Here is a 20,554-nt window from a genome sequence, read left to right on the forward strand (position 1 = left end):
CACGGGCCCAGCCGTTCCGCGGCATGTGGGATCTTCCCGGACCGGGGCACGAACCCGTGTCCCCTGCATTGGCAGGCGGATTCTCAACCACTGCGCCACCAGGGAAGCCCTACTCAGCCTTTTTAATGTACAGGAATTTATATACAGAAGCATATAATTAGTGTAATTTTACAAGACAACTTTTTGGGAACAAAATCTCAAGTTTAAAAGATGTTAAAAAATCATAACATATTGAAAGCTATTTTAAAGTGGTTTTGTAGAGAAAAACATGTTGTATTTCTATTTCTCTTTTGTTTTGAAACCATGGATTATGATTAAAATAAATTTAAATCTAAAATATAAGGGTGAATAGTCCAAACTCTGGTTTCAATCAGGCATATAACTTGTGTCATTTCGAAGTCAACCTATGTGAAAAGATGTCTTTGCTATGATGTTTGAGTCATTACCCCCTGCCACTAGGGGCAGCACCATTCAAAGGCATGTTGGACACAGGACAAGTTCTGCATAAGAATCTTTTTGTGGGGGGTGATGAATTTTAAGGTGGGCAATACAGTACATGAAGATAAATATGTAAAGAGATACATACATATATATAAGACAATCTAATGTCTGTCAATTGAGATTGGGTTAAATAAATAAATCATAGTGCAGCATTACAAAGGAATACTATTACTATTACAATATAGTATACAATATAAAGCCATTAAAAAGAATGATAACATGTCTATACAGAGATGAAAATACTCAATAATTTATTGTTACCTGAAAAAAAAAAAGTTATAAAACAGCACATATTCTGTTCACATTGTCTTTCTGGTCAACTATGTTTAGACACATGATAAAATCATGAAGATGCAAACATTCCAATTACATTTTAACAATTAAATTTTAAACTATCAGGACTATAGCATTGAAATGAATTCTGACATACTTCATAAAAAAAAAACTTATAAGCTGGTAAGTCTCTCCATCATGAAAAATGGACTTGGAATTGAAAAGGAGAAACGAGACAAAGTGTCTTACACAGAAAAAGCACTTAACAAATGATTATTAGTTTGCTTTTCAAAGAATAAATATAAAGAGTATAAAAAGCTGCTTACATGAAGATATGCTTGTATGTCATCATTAGGGTTTTAAACGCTATAATGATGGGCCCACACCAACATGATGAAAACACAGATAAATGCAAAGTCCTACTTGTAAGTTTAAGAAAAGATATATTACATAATTAGAGAATAATGAAGTCCTGGTGTGACAACAAATGAAGTTTTGAATCGCAATAAACATAAATATGTGGGGGCGGGGGTAGATGCATAAGAGCCTTGCTGGAAACTGCTGGTAGGAAAGACCTTATCTGGAGCATATATTCATTTACTGGGGGGAAGAAGGAACACTTTAGGAGGGAAACTGACAAGCTAACGGTCATTCAGAAAGGTGATCGGTAAAGGGACTGGATATTTAGTGACTCGAGAAAGTTTAGTGTGGGGAGTAATGAGGGTCATGATAGTTGTTTAACTGAAGGACTGTTAGACAGCTGAGGCATACTGTGGGAAGCTACAGAAAAGATAATTAGTACTACTACTTAAAAAAACCATTTGGAGGCAAATTTTGATTTAATTAGGACTGTTTAAAAAAAAAAAATCACTGGGATCCAAGTAGTGAGCTCCTAACCACTGCAAGCAAATGCTCCTGCCCCACAGTCTGTCCCACCTGTTATTCTCTCTGCCTAGAATGCCTTTCTCCCATTTACCATCTGACATATCTATAAACGTAGACACACCTGTTTATTGTCTATCTCCTCTATACTAGAATGTGGGTTTCATGAAATCAGAAACACTGATTTTTTAAATTGCTGTTCTTTCCAGTACCTGGCACAGTTGGCACTCAAACATGGCAGCTATATGAAAAATGAATGAAAAGCTATATTGGAATATCTAGTTCTTGCAAATATGAGATTCTTTGAAATGTAACCTTAAAGCCCAGAATGGAAACTGCATATATTTTTCCCACTTCTCACTTCACATATATAGTAGTTACAGTTCTCTAATACCAATGATATTTATAAAGTTACCATGTAGATAATACAAAATTAATTATTTAAGTGGATTTAAAAGTTAAATATGAATGGGGAAAAGAAATATTCAGTTGGATTTGCGCTCCCCGCACCCAGTTATGAATGGGGAAATATCAGTATACAAGTCAAATCCTAAAAATGTATGTAGGCACCTCCACAAAAATAGGGGGGAAAAGGTAGAAAAAAATCCTCCCAGGTACACAAGCATTAGAAGACTTCTTCTAAAGCAAACTACAATAGTGATTTACCAGTGTGATGAAACGTCTTAGGCACAACTAGCATTATTGCCTATCCTGCACACTGTCTGCATTAGCATTTCTTTTATAATCTCTTTATACTGACTCTTTTTGCTTCATTCTAGCCCACTAAAATCATGGGTTTTATATGCTAGATTTTTTTCTCTAGTAATGTGCAAATAAGATTACTTTAAAAAGTTTATTTTTGACTGGGAAATATAGAAAGAGGCAACTATACCCCCCAAATATTGCTCTTACCCGAAACAGCCACTTTAACACAGGTACAGGACACTGGACATAGTGATAAGCAGAGGTAAGGAAGCCTTGTGTTGTCAAAAAAATCTGATCTGTTTTTCCTGATCTGAAAATACAGTGAAATCAATATGACTGTTATCTTCATGGCAAGAAACTTCTACCACCACCACATCTGACATAATCAGGGAAATGAACAAGCAAACCATTGCAGTCTGTGGAGGTGGACTCTACCCCAATGTGGATGGGTTACTCATTAGAAATTCAATCAGTGGCCTAAAGCTGAACCAGTCTGTTGGCTTGGTTCCAGATTTATCTGGTGGACACATCTACAGTAGCTGGAAGTGCTGAAGAGCCTATCAAGTCTCAAAGTATCGTCTGCTTTGCCAGCTTGGGTTTGTACTTCCATAAAACTCAGCACCACAATTAATGTGACCTCTCTGGATCTGAGCTATCATGTACTGAAAGAAATTAGACCAGTTGGGTATTGTGGTAGAGACTGTTAATCCCAACATCTATTCTTGTCTTTCCTCTTGGTAACTGAACCCTGGGGTTTTTAGCTGGGCACACTGGCTGCCTAAAATAAAAATCACTTCTCAGCCTTCCTTGTAGCTAGGTGTGGCCATGTTGACTAAGTTCTACCCACTAACCATAAGTAGAAATGTTGTGTGGGGTTTCTGGGAATTTAAAGGCTGGAGCTCCAGTAGCACCTGAAGCAACCAGGTGCTAAGGATGGTGGGGAAGAAAGATTATATGGTGAAACACCAGCCCTGGACTTCCTACCTCTGAACTTCTTCCACATCAGAAAGAAATATACTTCTTGTTTAAGCCTTGTTATTTTATTTATTTTCAACATATTTATTGGAGTATGATTACTTTACAATGTTGTGTTAGTTTCTGCTGTATAACAAAGTGAATCCGCTATATGTATACATATATCCTGATATCCCCTCCCTCTTGCACCTCCCTAAGCCTTGTTATTTTGACAGTCCCTGTTATTAGATACTGATCTTAACCCTAACTAATGAAGGCATGTAATATGCCAAGCGTCTATCTTACACTGCTTCCTATAACTAAATAATAAAACACAAAGAGCAACAGTAATAAGTAAGAGGATGAGGAAACTGGATAGGTCAGAATAGAAATTAACCTTTCAGAAGATTACATCAGTCAGAAATCTTTCAATTTTTATACAAGAAACAGTAAAATGTCTACTTTCCTACTTACTTAAGAATAAGCTTTTCTACAGCACTTTGTCCAATAAAACCAGAGTCTCTTAAATCCAAGGTATACTGATTGAAAATTTTTCCAGAATTAAGGAAATTAAATATTTCTTCGCCTGGATGATGATCAGGAATAGCATCAGTTGTAACTGAAAATTTCTTTAGAAATTCTCTGAAAAAAAGAAGTTATTGAATACTGAACAGTTATACTGCATATAATTTTGTATTTAAAGATTGGGTGCAAAAAACCCTTTTCTTAGGACCACTATTAATCCCACATTAGAAGATGAACATGAGAATACATGTTCTGCTCTCCCACTTTTTGCTAGTATTGAATAGTTATAGTCCAGAGCCACTAAATGTGTGTGAAAATAGGAGAAAAGACAAAAAATGTAACTTGGCCTTAAAATCTGCCTTTCAAATCCACCCCAGATGGATTAAAAACCCATCATAGATTATTCAGAGTAAATAACCATCAATGGTCCATTTATTTTATGAAAACAAAATTTTAAAATGTATTTTTAATACAGCATACATCATGAAAAATGCTGTACCTGTGCTCTTTTTTCCTCTGGTTTTATTTATTTACTTATCCAGTTTTATTGAGGTATAACTGACGTACAGAACTGTTTAAGTTTTAAATATACAGCATAATGACTTGACTTACATACATCATGAAATGATTATTGCAAGTTTAGTGAACATCCATATTGATACAACATTAAAGAAATAGGAAAAAAAATTTTTTCTTGTGGGGAGAACTCTTAGGATTTACTCTCAACAACTTTCATACACAACAGAAAGTAGTGTTAATTATATTTCTCATGTTGTACATGACATCCCTAGTACTTATTTATCTTGTAACTGGAAGTCTGTACATTTTAACCACCTTCATTCAATCCCTCCCTCCCCCAAACCTTCTGCCTCTGGTAACCACAAATCTGACCTTTTTCTTTGAGTTTGTTTTTGAAGTATAACTGACCTACAACACTGTAAGTTCCTATTACACAACATCATATTGATTTTGTACTTCTATACATTGCAAAATGATCATCATGATAAGTCTAGTTATGATACACCACGTTTACAAAGATATTATGTAGTTATTTACTATATTCCCCACATACCTGTGCTCTTCTAAGAGGCCATCTTCATCATCTGTACTGTCTTGATCACCAATTCTGATTGGGGATTTAATGCCTCGGCCCTGCCTTATGTCTTCCTGTAGTTGCTTCTGCAGTTCATCTAGCCTGAGAATCGAAAGAATGTTATAATAAATGGCTTAAACTAAGATTTTTTTATTTTTAGGGTATGTCTAAAAGCAGCACCAAAGAAAACTCTTATTAAAAGATTTGAATACTTCTTTACGGCTAGGACTTCAAGAATGATGTCCAAATCATTTAGCGATTGGGGGAGGAAAAATCACAAAGAATAAACACCACTCATTTTGATTATCCCTCTAATCTTTAATGCCCATTGGACTTCCAGTAGACCAACAACCTGATAACGTTAACTAGGCTTTCTAGAAACAGTAGTCATCACCATTGTCACTGTGATTATCACAACACCCAACACTTACTAAGCAGTTACTATGACACTGTACCAAGGACTTCATGTATTAACTCTTTTAACCCTCACAACAATTCCATGAGGTAGATTATTACCCATTTCATACACGAGGAAACAGGAATTAGAAAAGCTAACTTGCTCAAGCTCACAATGTAAGGAGCTAGGACTCAAAGCCAGAGAGTTTAGCTCTGGAGTCCTTGCCTATATTGCTTGCCAAGATTAAGTTACTTTAACCAAGGTCCTTATTCCCAGCTCCAGCCCCACAGTAGATGAGTGTAATACAACAGTAAATGACCAGTAAAGGCACTGCTCTATCACTATAGGAAAGAGTCAGTCATCAGATCAAACTAGAACCTCTGCCTTTGGTCTGTGCAATGTTCAATTTTAAATAAGCAACTTCAGATCTGACATCACAAATCACATGAATTCATGAAACTTTTAAAGAATTTTACAGTTGACGGGAATTCCCTGGCAGTCCAGTGGTTAGGAATCCATGCTTCCCTTGCAGGGGGCACGGGTTCCATCCCTGGTTGGGGAACCAGGATCCCACATGCCGCACAGTGCAGCTAAAAAAAAAAAAAAAAAAAAAAAAAGAATTTTATAGTACAGACAAATTTCTCTAGTTAAATTCAGAAAGGGGAATACTCCTCACTTACTGTCTACAATTCCTATGGTTAGCTACTTAAAGACACATCTATACCAACTTCAAGCCAACTGAGGTTTCAGTGAATTTCTCTGCATTAGTTTCAAGGATAGTCTTTGAACTAATAAGGAATATTATTTTTCCCCTTTCATAAGCAAAAGCAGTTTGCAACTAGTTACATAAATTTCATTGGGGTTATTACAATTCCCAAACTTTTTGATTTCTGTATGTGTGTGGGTGTGTGGGGGGTATCAGTAATCATTCTAAACTTCTTCCTCAAAAGAGTAATTTGATGTAGAAATACCATTTCTTGTTATACTCGTTTCAAAACTTGGACTCGGACGGCATACAAATGTTTAACAAGTATGAAGATGCCACTTCATACCTGTTAGGATGGCTATCATTAAAAAACCAGAAAAAACAAGTGCTGGTGAGGAGGTAGAGAAGCTGGACCCGTGTGCACTACTGGTAGGAATATAAAACGGTACAGCCACTATGGAAAACAGTATAGCAATTCCTCAAAAAATTATGTATAGAATTACCATATGATCCAGCAATTCCACTTCTGGGTATATACCCAAAAGAACTTAAAGTGGGTACTTGAAGAGATAATTTGTTCACCCATGTTCATGGCAGAAAAATTTATTACAGTAGTCAAAAAACAGAAGCAACCCAAATGCATCCATCAATAGATAAATGGATAAATAAAATGAGGTATATACATACAGTGGAATATTATTCAGCCTTAAAAAGGAACAAAATTGGGTCATTTGTAGAGACGTGGATGGATCTAGAGACTGTCATACAGAGTGAAGTCAGAAAGAGAAAAACAAATATTGTATATTAACGCATATACATGGAACCTAGAAAAATGGTACAGATGAATCGTTTGCAGAGCAGAAATAGAGACACAGATGTAGAGAACAAATATATGGACACCAAGGGGGGAAAATGGCAGGGGGAGTGGTGGTGGTGGTATGAACTGGGAGATTGGGATTGACATATATACACTAATATGTATAAAATAGATAACTCATAAGAACCTGCTGTATAAAAAAATAAATAAAATTCAAAAAAAAAAGAAAAAAAAAGGAAATTCTGACACATGCTACAACATGGATTAACCTTGAAGACATTATGCTAAGTGAAATAAGCCAGTCATAAAAGGACAAATACTGTATGATCCCATTTATATGAGGTACCTAGAATAGTCAATTTCATAGTAACAGAAAGAGTGGTAGTCGCCAGGGGCTAGAGGGAAGGGGAGAATAGGGAGTTATTGTTTAACGGGTATAAAATTTCAGTTAGGGAAGATGGAAAATAAAAGTTCTGGAGATGAATGGTGATGATGGTTGCACAACAATGCAAATGTATAGTAATGTCAGTGCTATACATTTAAAAATGATTGAAATGGTAAATTTTATGTTATATATTTTTGTCACAATAAAAAAAATACACAAAAAAATTTCTACCCATGCTTTTGATCAAGAACTTCAGATACCAGCTGTGGTAAGTAGAAAGGAATTCATACTATTAATTAATACAGTATGCCATAAAAACCAGGATCTTCTGATTCAGCCTGTAAATAAGAACACCTTATTTCTAACATAGTTGACAGCAAAACCGTTGTAATAGCACTAGCACAAAATACATACTAATTTCTCATGTTTTTTTAAGGTAAATTGAAAGCCAGCCATACAAACAAACAGTATGTTAAATTTAGCAAGATAGTCACGATGCTAACCTACCTTTGTGTGTCTTCCATCTCCTTCACTAGACGCTCTAAAGTATTTGTATAAGTTCCACTATGAACATGTTCCTAAAACAAGAAGAAAATTTGGGAATACTTTACAACATATCTTAGTAGAAGAATTGGGATGTTTTAAATTATTCAGAACACTAAAAAATATTTTCTATTTTAATAACCTGGGCCAGGAGGATATCTTTCTTAAAAAGATAATTTTCACCATCATGCTTTAAATCTAGAATTTTGTACTGCAGGCAATTTGATTTTACCATCTATTAGGAAAGGCACTACTTATAAAAACCCTGCTAGCCTTAGGAACTGACTGTCAACACCCAAGGGCTCCACAGCTACCCTGTCTTTATTTTTAAATTCTATTTTAGTGAAATTAAACTACTAATTTTTAGGTGTTACCATGAAACATTAACACCTTCCCCACCAAATTTACACACATGAGAATTTAATTCAGCTTATTCCCAAGATAGAATGAAGCACTTTATAAATAAAATTGCACACCACAATTAACAACATTTCTACACTCTACCTTCATTTACAGCAGTGGTCTCCAAAGCAGGGGGTGTGCAAGGTGATCCATTGGGGTGCAGGAAGAAAATAATAGAACTTCTATTTATATGGAACTTCTATAGAAACTCCAGTAGAACTTACTCTATTGTAACTTCTATATAACTTATATAGGAAAATACTTTTTTCTTCTTCCTTTCAAATTCTGTTTTCTTCATATGCTTTAGAAAGTACATAGTATAGTAGTACATGTATATAATCTATACGTATACATATATATTGGGGTACATGCTCAAAATTTTTTTTACTAATAAAAGTGTGTGATCAAAAAAAGTTTGGAGACCACTGATTTACAGTTATAAAGCTGAAGATATGGGAAATCCATTAACCAAAAAAGAACTATACCATTTTCAGTCTAATTATAAGTTGTAACAAACAGTGAATTTTAAAGTAAGTTCTAACAATCTATCCGTCTTTCACTAGTCAATCCATCTTTCTCTCTTCAAGTAAAGATAAATGTCATAAAACTACTTACTGTATAGTCTGATGACTGAGATCTAAGCCCCTTAGAAAGAGCAGGAGGCTTTCCTGTAGTTGCAGGAGTCTGATTGAAGTTCAAAGCCATTATTTCTTCCAGTGATTTTAATGTTTCCTCTTCCTCATCACTGTCTAGGTTATAACCTAAACTTTCTTCATCACTATCAAAATCACCCCTTAGTTTTCTTTTCAGTGCATTGCTACCTGCATTGGAATTTCCTGAACTCTCTTTATCTGAAGGGGCTTTATCTGAAGGTGCTGTTGGGCTCGGAATACATGGCACAACTTCCAAAGCAGCCGGGGGAGACTTTGTAGGAGTGCCATATTCTGAACGCAAAGATCCCCCACAAATTTTCCCTGTAGATACGTTAGAATCAGCCTTATTAGTCTTTGCTTTGTGTTCCTTGTGTTTGGAGGACTCTGTAGAATGCCCAGAACATTCTTTAGATGAGGAACGCTCTTTATCTTTTTTAGGAACTGGAAGAGTGCAATTTTTAGCATTTAATGGAACCCGAGAGGAACCAGCACTTGGAACATGGGAAAGTAAAGGTAGAAGTTTTGTCTCCTGTGATGCCACAGAGCTAGCAGTTTTATTTTTCTGTAGGTTGCTAGCTTTTTTAACTGCAGACTTTTCCTGAGGTAAAGGTAAGTGGGGTTTCTGTATCTTAGTCTCTTTGGTACTTGCCACACGAATTTGGTCACTATTCCTGGAAGAATGGTGCCCAGAATTTGAAGGTGCCAAGCCTGCAGAGGAGCAATCAGCTTCTTCATTCGGTTCCTTGGATATATCTTCCAAGCGTAATACACCACCAGGTGTCTTCAGTGCAATATGTTTTATAAATTTTTCTCTCTGATGTGGTCCATCAGGACGCTTCTCAAGGAAGGACTCTTTTGCTTTAGGCATTATAGATTCTCTTGTGCTTTTCAGATCTGAGTCCACAGAGTTCCTTTTTCTTTTGTCAGGGAATTTATTCTGCTTAGAGCCTGCTAAAATTTAATTTTTGCCAGATTAGTGAAAAGTATACTTTGCTTTCTTATTAAAGTTTATTCAGTAAGTGTCTAGACTACCCTGACAAAATGTTTAAATTCTAAAAGTTTAGGCTGAGATTATTAACCACATACAGAATGAGGAAACAACAGTTAATATTTTATTTATTAACTGATAAATACTAGTGTCCATGAAATTTAGTCCAAAGCTAATGACAAATGCTCATTTTCATTCAAAAGCTATTAAAAGTTTACCACCTAAATAGAATTACAGGTGTTACACCCCAAAACACTAAAAAACTGCATATCTGTATCAAGGAAAGGATCCTAAAGGCACTTTTCCTCAAAGTGCATATACTCTTTCTTAGACTAAAGCCTACCTGGTTCTAGAAATGTTAACACTTTTACATCTAAATTTATAGTACCTTAAAACACATACACAATAACTAGTTGAAGGCAGAAAAATTTTAATTTCTCAATTTAAAAGAATTCCCCTAAGTCTTTTCCCCTACTATTAAATTGTTTATTCTTTCCCATGTATCCCTCTAGTCTTCAGCTGTGTTATGGGTTGAACTGTAGCTGCCAAAATGATATGTTGAAGTGTTAACTCTCAGAACCTCAGAATGTGACCTGAATTAGAAATAGGGTCTTTATAGGGGCAATCAAATTAAAATGAGGTCATTAGGGTGGATCCTAATCCAATACAACTGACGTCCTTATAAAAAGAGGAAATTTGGACATGGAGAAAGACATGCAGAAGGAAGATAATATGAAGACACATAGGAAGAAGATGCCACATGACTGGAGTGATGCACCTACAAGTCAAGGACTGCTAAGGACTGTAGACAAACACCGGAAGCTGGAAGGGCAAGTAAAAGGAGTCTCCCCTATAGTTTTTAAGAGAGAGCATGGTCCTGCTGATAACCTTAGTTTGGGAATGCTAGCTTCCAGAATCATGAGACAATAAATTTCTGTTGTTTTAAGCCACCTAGGTTTAGGTACTTTGTTATGGCAGCCCTAGGAAACCAATATAACCTGTCTCTGTGTTAGGAGCTCCATCCAGAAGCACGTATACCATCCAGAAGCACATATATTTGAGTTAACCAGTTTTTTAAAAATTTTGGTATTTAAAAATGTGATGTTTCATTAATTCACTCTTAAAATGTATTATTCATTAAAAATTCACTATTTATATAACTAGTATTCTCAAAATCAAATTTCCCTAAATCAAGTTCTTTCTGCACATGGACAGATGTCCCCAAATTCTTAACAGCTTGATTTAAAAAACAAAAACCAAAAAAACTCAAGAGTTAAGCAATTATTTGCATAACCTGATCAATACATACTCTGGAAAACGCAATTTATAAGAATGAGAAATCAATTAATAAACAAATGCTCCTATCTACATTCTTCTACAGATACTTTTATTACCTGAGAAATCATTCCATGCCCACTAAGTTTTCTGGGGTTAAATGTCTTATAAAAAAGGACAGAGGTCCCTTATAGGGCAGGATGAGAAATCAGATAACTAAGAAAAAGAGAAGACTTACACTGATTATCTTAAGTTTGGGGGTTACAAAAAAGTTACAGAGCTGCTAATTTGAGTTTTGCTCCATTTCCTTAGAGAAGTCAGTCAATTTATACATAGCTAGTAATGAGGGGAAATTCCTGCTTTGTTTAAGAAGTAAAGACTTACCTAGGAGGAGAGAAAAACTGTGGGCAAAGTTTAGGAAAAATCAGCTTATTATTATTTTTTTAAAGTGGACGGTGGTTTTTTTAAAAAAATTATTTATTTTATTTTTGGCTGCATTGGGTCTTTGTTGCTGCATACAGGCTTTTCTCTAGTTGCAGAGAGCAGGGGCTAGGCTTCACTGCCATGCGCAGGCTTCTCTTGTTGCAGAGCACAGCCTCTAGGCGTGCGGGCTCAGTAGTTGTGGCTTGTGGGCTCTAGAGCACAGGCTTAGTAGTTGTGGTGCACAGGCTTAGTTGCTCTGCAGCATGTGGGGTCTTCCCAGACCAGGGCTTGAACCCGTGTCCCCTGCATTGGCAGGCGGATTCTTAACCACTGCACCACCAGGGAAGCCCGAAAAATCAGCTTATTAAGAGCTTTTAACATCTAGTGTTAAGAGGAGGGTGAATTGGTACTACAGGTCTCCTTTTGCAAGCTCTCTAGGACAGTAATGTAACTAAACATTTCATGATTCTTTTCATACTTCTTGTATAACCTGTAGGCTGAATGTTTGTTTTACAACACTTCAAATATCTATTAATATATAAAATACTCAGATAAGGTAGGGACTGAATTTGTAAAAAGAAAAAAAGGAAAACTCCAAATGCTCAATAGGGGATTGGTTATTAATAAATTATGGAATAAACTAGGAAGGGATTAAGTTGGTCCTCAGAATTCAGCCAAAGGACAGGGCTCTGGAAGACCAAAGAGCTAAATGCCTACCCTACCAACATTTTTGAAATCCCTGAACTTGTGTGTGATTAATGAATGTGTGATTATGTATATCACCACAACTGTTAAGTGTAATTAGCAGTAATATAAATATAACATAATATTTGGATTATTAATATCTATTCATTATTTATCTATCAGATAAAGGTAAATATTCTTCATGTTATCTAGAGTGAAAAATCCCCTTATGCCCTTTATAGTCTTGATATTCAACTGAAGTATAAATGCATGTTTATTAAGATTACAACACCATAATTATTAATGAGGATTATGAAAACATGCAAACATATTAGAAATAAAAATACAAGTGAAGGCAATTATCTTAAACCTGCCTCTGAAAATATGTAGAAAGCATCCTTTTCAAGCAGTGTTCAAGAATGCAGGAAACAGTATATGGGAAACTACTTTAGTCACCACTGATGAAATCTGCAAACCCATGAACTGAAGAGAATTTTTATCTTAGTCATTATCAGAGAAAAAAATGCTGAACAGCTTGGTGGCAACACCACCACCAGTGGTCCCTTATACTAGCAGAGCTAGCCTAAAGATATTTTGTTTTCCATTCACCTCAGTGCAAAGTGATCATTTATTTAGTGTTACAAATATGTAACAGTACAGGAACAATCTCATAGCTCATGGCTGAGAAATTATTGTTCTTGTACTATAATGTCAAAATCCACTAAAATTTGATCACTAAAACCAACAATACTGTAAAATTTTTTAAAATTAAAAAAAAAACATAAAACCTCAAATTTATTCTTTTATCCTAGAAGGTCCTTCTACAATAGTAAAATATGATTTCAGCCTTGGCTGCAGATGGATTTTAAGACTCAAAATCACTTGGTCAAAATGCAGTACACCTCTAGAATGTATAAAAAACAGAGTTTTACATGAAACCTGAAGAAGAATGAGTCAGAACTGTCTCTCTGTACCTGGTTTTTAATCTCTAAAAGTAACCACCTTATAAGGATGTGAATCAAATGATTAAAAGCATGGCGCGAGCTTCCCTGGTGGCACAGTGGTTGAGAGTCCACCTGCCGATGCAGGGGACACGGGTTTGTGCCCCGGTCCAGGAAGACCCCACGTGCCACGGGGAGGCTGGGCCCATGAGCCATGGCTGCTGAGCCTGCGTGTCCGGAGCCTGTGCTCCGCAACGGGAGAGGCCACAATAGTGGGAGGCCCGCATACCTCAAAAAAAAAAAAAAAAGCATGGTGCACAGTAAGTGCTCAATAAATGCTGGCTATTATCAGTATGTCCAATGTATCTTAATGATTGTGGAAATTTGTAAAGTTCATTTTTCAAAGTCTGCAGTTATAGCAGAAAAAGAAATTTGATATACCAGACTATTCTGAACTGTTCGCATTTCTGGGGGCCTTTCATTTTCTATGTTATACATTTCTGCGGTGTTTGAATTTTGCACTGTTCTATCTTCTAGTTAAAAAGAATACTTTAAGAATTACTGAATTAACAGCTGTTTGTTACTATGTATTTTCTCAATCAACAGTTACTGAAAGTAAAAATTAATATCATGTAGGTGTCCTTGAATTTGATATTAAAAAGGGACCTTTGTATTTGAAATATTAAGAAACAGTTTTGGACCTTGATAACAGTTTCAAACTTAAACAAAGCATCTGTAATATCAAGACCTCAGTCCATAATTCCAAGAATTTAAGATTATGCTTCTTAATGTAGCCAAGGATTCAGAAGTAGAACACTGAGTACCAATATGAGAAGCACATTGTTAAGAACTCTTGAAGAAGGCAGAGAAGAGTCAAGACAAACCACTGTTTACACATACTGAATTCAAGAACTATTCCTTCTGAATAATAACATTACCAAACTTTTAACTAATCTGAGACATCCAATTTACCTCTAGGAAGGAAACTGCGTATTTAAACAAATTTAAGTAAAAAACAGTGCCATTAAGATGCAAATTTATTTAAAATTCTGAAATTTAATTTTGATTCTACCTGAGGCAGGCTCCCATGAATCAGAAGAGGATCTTTTTCTTGAGAGAGGTCCATTTTCCTATTAGCAAAATGAGAAAAAATTAATTAGGAGTTGGGAGCAGTCAAGAATGTGAACTTTTCTTCATAATATTTAAACACAGATTTCTAGACTGAATAAAGCAAGCACCAACTTTGGAGGTAAACCCAAACTTCTATAATAAAATATTTAAAATTCTTAAGTCTTTTCATAAAAATGAAGTACATTTGTATCATATGTAAAAATGTCAGTTTTCATAATGTAAATTTAGAAATTTTTATTAATAGCTCAAGATTAATATTAGAGCACTGTACTCTACTGTTACTTTAATAAAAAAAATAGCCTAATATGTGCCTATCAAATGGCTACAACTCACTCTTCAACACTTCTGTTTAGGTACTGATACACCACCAAACACTAAAATGTTATGAAAATGGACCAAATGTTACTAACTTCTACTGATCATTAGCAAATCTCACTGGTAAAGGCACCAAATTCCTTGCAAACAAATCCATGAGTTTACAAATATAATTTTCCAGCAGTATAAAATACAACTCCATTTACTCTTAGAATGTCACAGTTTGGTTTATTTTTGGTCAATCTGTTTTTTTAAAATCTCATAGTATCTTATCAACATAGCACTTTCTTGGTATCTCATCTTCCTTTAGTTGCTCTATATGTAGAGAAGCTTTCTGATACAGATGTACTTAACAACTTGACTTTCCAGAGGACAGGAACAGCTTTTATGCTAATTCTCAAAACAGAAGTTTGATGAGCTTAAGATGTATCTGGATAGTTTTCATCATATTCTAAGTTTTCTAAGATCCATACTCAACTACTTAAGACATATAACCTAAACCAGTGATCTTCAAACTTTAAAGTGCAGCAGAATAATCTGGAAGGCTTGTTAATTGCAGATTGCTGGACTCTACTTCACAGTTTCTGGTTCATTGGGTTTAGAGTGGGGCCTGAGAATCTGCATTTCTAACAAGTTCCTAGGTGATGCTGATGTTGCTAGTCCAGGTACATTTTGAGACCCTCTGTTCTAAACCATTTCCTATTGTTTTAGATTTTCCATTCCCTCAAGAATCTCCCTTCAATGCAGCCTAACTTAAAAATGACTGTACTTGTCTAAAAAAAAATGCTTACTTTCCTGATTAAGAAAGATCTTTGTTCCTGGTCTGAAAAAATTATGGGCAAAAAACAATGCTTTACTAAGTTTGACGGACAGTAGGAGGAAATTTAATGAAATTAGCTTCTATACAAACTGTGTATCAGTATTTCCCTAACAAAAGGTATCAAATTGTTTAACAATTATCAAACATTTTTAGATTTAGTATTCTAAATATGATTAAATAGTAGCCAAGCTAATTCAGCATTTATTGCACATACCAGGTTTGAAAGATTACTATTTCCGGCTGTGACATCATTCTGTTTATTCTGTTCCTGCCTTGGTTTGCATCTTCTTCCTATACTAGAGGATTTTAAGGAAAGAGTGCTTGCTGCTGAGAAAGAATTTTCTGAGTTGATTCTCTGCTCCATTTGCTCCCTTCTCAACCTCTTTAGTTCTCTTTCTCTGCAGTAAGAAGCTAGAGACAACTGGAACTTAGCTCCCAGTGGGCTTTCTCCTGGGTGGTGCCTGGATAGGCTGCTCCTGCTGCTAAGATTTCTGGAGCTGTTCTTGAAGATGTCAGCTTCTGTCACCGCGGCCTGCTTTTTAGAATCCGCACTGAGTTTGCCTCGATCTCCATCATTCTTCTCCCTGCTATTTTCATGAATGAAATGTGACTTCCTTCCCTCTGGAGACTGATGTTTTTTCTTCGTCTCTTTGGACAAGAGATATGAAGGAGGAACGTATTTTGTAACTGCCTTTGGACATTTGGTGGCCAGTGACACACAAGGCTGACGTGACTCATGTACACCATGATCTCTATGGTGCTCTTTAACACCTTTCATGAATGCCTCTAAGACGGGGCTCTTTTCTGATGGCACCCTTTTGGGTTTAGATCTTTTTGGTGAGGATAGTTTCCTTTCAAACTGCTCTGTCCCACTGATGGACAATCCACTTTCTCCATATCTGATGTTCGATTTTTGTGGAGAATCCAACATATGTCTATCTAAATAGCCAATTAAAACACATACACATTGTATGTTATTAAAAATAGCACAAACTATTACATTTGTATATTTATAATAAATTATTATACTTAAAATATTAAGCTATCACAAAAGTTTTCAAATTGATAATTAAATGATACACGTATTATTGGGGGGGAAATTAAGACATGATTTAATAGCCTTACTTTCACAAAGCTCCCTTTTGTTACATCACGTAAGCTCCCTATAGCTCCACTTATGAAATAAATTACTTTAATACAGAATCGAAATAGTATACATTATGAACACTATTGACTGGAATATTTTCAATTAAGAAAGTGTAACAGCAAAAAATTTCTTCATGACGTTTAGAACTTGTTTATCTTTGTAAACACTGCATCTTCTTTATATTTTCTATTTTGAACACCATGTTTAATCAAATTAATAAGAGTTTAGAGATTTCAAAATTGACTCCATCTTCCTCCCCAAAATATCCCACAAAAAAATGCATTAACAGTATACATACCTTGTTTTGAAGCTGGTTTGAAGAAATCTATAATTGACTGCTTCCTGAAAATAAAAGCATAACTAATATGGGATCACATTAGCAAATATTAAAACTTCAATAATTCAGATTAAGTGGAGAATATTAGTAGATTTATAGACTATAGGCTGAATTTCACTATCTGGTTTGATCAAGTTCTGACAATGACAATAATGCTTTGCTAAGCTGATTATTAAAACATTTAAAAATTAAATTCAGCACTTCCTGTAAATTTATGAAAGCAGTATTGAGGTTTATATACTCTATAGTACTAAAATGATAAGGCTGCAGTGTGAATCTAAGGAATTGGTAGAGTATTTCCTAGGACTGAAAAGCTTGTTGCTATGTGGGAGAAGAAAAGAACTTGAGGGGATCTGATACTATTCCTTGATATCTCCAGTGCCAGTACAAAATAATGCTCAATAGATGTTTGCTGAACGAATAATGGAGATTATAAAAACTAAGTAAAACCTGAACAGACTCATAACAAGAGTAAATGGTAGAATGGCAAATATGGGTGATTTTGCTGGTCTGGAGAGGCAGATGAAGAGTGTTCTGGGCAAAAGGAAGAAAGGATCAAGTTCTAACCTTATACTATACTCTTTATACACTACAGTTAGATGTTAATCTAAGTAACAGCAAAAACTGGAATGAATAGTGTTTCAAAATCTTAATTTTTTACTAAGAATTCTTAAGATATTTACGAAAATAATGCATTGCCTGGGAAGAACACAAAACAGAAAAAGGAGAAAGTTAACAATAACAAAAACCAAACTTTTAATTTTTAAGGGTTTCTGCATCCTACAATGAACACAAAGTGAAGTAGGACCATATTACCATAATTTGTATTCTGATTTATTCATGTGTTTAGAGTTGTCAACTGCATAGAGGGATGTTATTATATGTTGAGCAACAAATCACCTTTCTGGCAAATTTTGCTAAGATGTACTCATTTTAGCTGAAAGAAAATAAGCAGTAGATGAGTTTCCCTAAATATTTATCCACTATGAGCTTGGAATGCTCAGAGGAAACTTGAACAATCCAAGTCTTTTGAATGTTATGCTTCTTCTACATCTTGTACTCTTTACTTGCCACATTAGAATAGCAATGCCCATTCTTAATGGTTTACTGAGAGTCCACAATGTTTGTTTGAGATGCTGGTAGAAAAGCTAAGCAGTTATGAAATGAATGAGTGGGAATCTATGCATTTTTTTCATAAAATAAATTATATCAGAGGGTAAAAGAAGAAATACTAGAGGTCTGCAAAGGGGAGAAGGATGATGCCTTCAGTTACTGGTTGAATAAAGAGAAATGAGAAAGGACTAAAAAGCACCTAATTAACTCAAAACAATACTGAATGTTTTTATGTTAATTACTAAAAGTAACACTGTATCTCCTCAGTAAAGTATTACATCTTTTTGGTTAATACACCTGAGAGAAAAATGGCTTTGCGTAAAATATACAAGAAACCTGTAAAATAACCATGAATGTGACTTTCAAGAAAGAACAGTCCCCTAAGTTCATATGCACAGAAAGGTCCATTACTTATTTATAACTAATTAAACTAATTATAACTAATTAAAAAATTATTTGTAACAGCACACAAACCCTTATCTGAAACTTTTGGGGCCAAATGTGTTTTAGAATTCTAAATTATTTTTTTGGATGCATTATGTAAAGCCCCCAGTGGGGTCTGAGACTGCACCCTGTAAGCAAACACATTAATATTTCTCCAGCAAAACTTACGAACACTCACACCTAATGAGATAAAGACCATCTATAGCCTTCCATTAATTCTGGTCAGGTTTGGCTGCCAAGTTATATGTGGTGCCAAACTTACCGAAAACTTTCGATTTTCATAGCTTTCTGAATTAAGATAAGGGGTTGTGGACCTGTAGCACAATATCTGAAGATAAATTTACTGTTAAACTTACGTTACAAGCTTTTAAACTTAAAATAAAAAAGACAGTACCAAGTGCGTAGAGAATTTAAACATGTTTTATTGTCAGAGGATGTCATTTGATTAAACTCCCCATCTCATTACATTGCTCCCACAAAATCTTTACAAAAAAACCTGGCCTCTTGGAGAGGCGTAAAGTTACTGAAGGAGAAAACATATCACATTCCAAATCTGCATGTTTTTTAAATTAAGACTTATCGTGCGTAGTGGACTTTAAAGCAATTCGTGGAAGGGTTTCCCTCATCACATCTTACATAATTTCACCCACAATACAGAAAAGGCTTATACTATTCAACCACTAGGATCAGTAAAACTGACAGCGTACAGAAAACCATTTAAATATGCATTTAGCAGTCAGGGCCCCGGGTCCAGCTAAAGTAAAGGACAAAAATCACGTTCTACCTAAGGCGGGTGGTCCGTAGCCATCCAGGCTGTGGTCACTAGACCAAGAACAGCGTCCCAACTACAGAAAAGGAGACTCCAGCTCCCAGCAGCTCCCGCGCGGAGGCGGGGCGGTGGTTTACCAGGCCCCGGACGCGGAGGCCTGAGCTCGCGGAGGATGGCGGGAACTGGAAGAGCGGCCGTCCGCAGTCCTCCCTCATACCCTTGCCCCCGCGACCCGGCCCCTTCTCAAGCCCTCTGCACGGTACCTGTCCCCAGGACTCTCTGTTCTCTTTCCCGCTGCAGCAGGGGCGGTACTACCGGGTCTCAGATGGCAGCGCGGGGGCGACGACCCCGGGGCTGGGGATGAGGGGAAACCTGGCCTAGCGGGCATGCAGCGCCTTGTCATGTCGGCGCCGCTGGCGACGGCGGCATGTGCTGTGGCTGGAGAAGTTGGGTGCGTGGTTGCCGTCTTGCTGCTGGGACTCGGGGAGGCTGTCGGAGCAGAGGTGGGCGGCACCCCCTTCTCTCTTCATGGCGGTTCTCTCTCTTCGGAAGTGACTCCGGTGTGAGCGGGAAGGAACCTGAGGACCAACAGGGGGCGGGTCTTACTTGAAGCGTCGCGTTCTGATTGGCTGGCAGGGCGGTCATTCCTGTCGTGGCGCAATAGAAAGCCGCAGCCTCTCAGGAGAAGGCGGGGTTTCGGTGAGGGGGAGGAGAGAAGGAAAATTGCCCCCCGTCACGTGCACAGGGACGGGGGCGCGGGAGGGTGGGGTGGGGGCGCCGCGGCCTTTGGGCCGCGTCGGCTTCGGCGGGTGCATGGGGGCGGGCAGGCGCGGGCATTAGAGCGCGCTGCGGCAGCTGGCGACACCCATCTTGAAGAGGGCGAGGGGCGAGGCAAACCCCGAGCTCGGTAGCTGACCTCAATGAAGATGGCCAACGGTTGGGCTTCCAGTGTCACACAGTTGTGTCTCAGAAATCCCCAGCTGTTCATTACATCGTCTCTTTAACATCTTAGGCCAAAGTTCCCTGATGCTGTCACCATTTCCTCGGTAGTCTGCACAACCCAATCTGTCGACTTGTTCATTCTGTGAGGGTTCTTGCTAAGTGCTGGGGGTGGCTCCTTTTTCTTTCTTTTAAAGAATAAAAAAAACCTCATTGAAATAAAGACTGTTTTTATTCCACAAACGCATTTTGTTTCTCAGTTGATGAAATGAGTTATCCATAGAACCTCTGCAGCCAGATTCCTGGGAGATTTCTGAAAGGAACATAGGCTCAGCTTTCAATTACCCATGTTAAGTGTGGAGAGCATAGGTTAGTGAAAACTGCCAGGAGCC

General features: G+C 36.7%; 1 protein-coding gene across 2 annotated transcripts in view; it reads right to left on the reverse strand.

Moving 5' to 3' along the window:
• The window catches only part of SLF2 (SMC5-SMC6 complex localization factor 2), a 41,233-nt gene extending 21,453 nt beyond the window's left edge, over window positions 1-19,780 (reverse strand). The window contains exons 1-9 of one of the 2 annotated variants that reach the window (XM_059052444.2): window positions 19,487-19,779; window positions 16,859-16,902; window positions 15,628-16,352; window positions 14,220-14,277; window positions 8,799-9,784; window positions 7,746-7,816; window positions 4,913-5,035; window positions 3,790-3,957; window positions 2,569-2,671 (exon numbers count right to left, since the gene is read on the reverse strand). In XM_059052444.2, the coding sequence (XP_058908427.1) occupies window positions 2,569-2,671; window positions 3,790-3,957; window positions 4,913-5,035; window positions 7,746-7,816; window positions 8,799-9,784; window positions 14,220-14,277; window positions 15,628-16,352; window positions 16,859-16,902; window positions 19,487-19,626 (2,418 nt within the window). In that variant the 5' untranslated portion in view covers window positions 19,627-19,779. Of the gene's footprint in view, window positions 1-2,568; window positions 2,672-3,789; window positions 3,958-4,912; window positions 5,036-7,745; window positions 7,817-8,798; window positions 9,788-14,219; window positions 14,278-15,627; window positions 16,353-16,858; window positions 16,903-19,486 lie in introns of both variants that reach the window. The other variant, XM_059052443.2, reaches the window with a different exon arrangement.
• Between the last annotated feature and the right edge of the window lie 774 nt (window positions 19,781-20,554).

The sequence above is a fragment of the Kogia breviceps genome, chromosome 2 (assembly GCF_026419965.1).
Source record: "Kogia breviceps isolate mKogBre1 chromosome 2, mKogBre1 haplotype 1, whole genome shotgun sequence".
In the NCBI taxonomy this organism is placed as follows: domain Eukaryota; kingdom Metazoa; phylum Chordata; class Mammalia; order Artiodactyla; family Physeteridae; genus Kogia; species Kogia breviceps.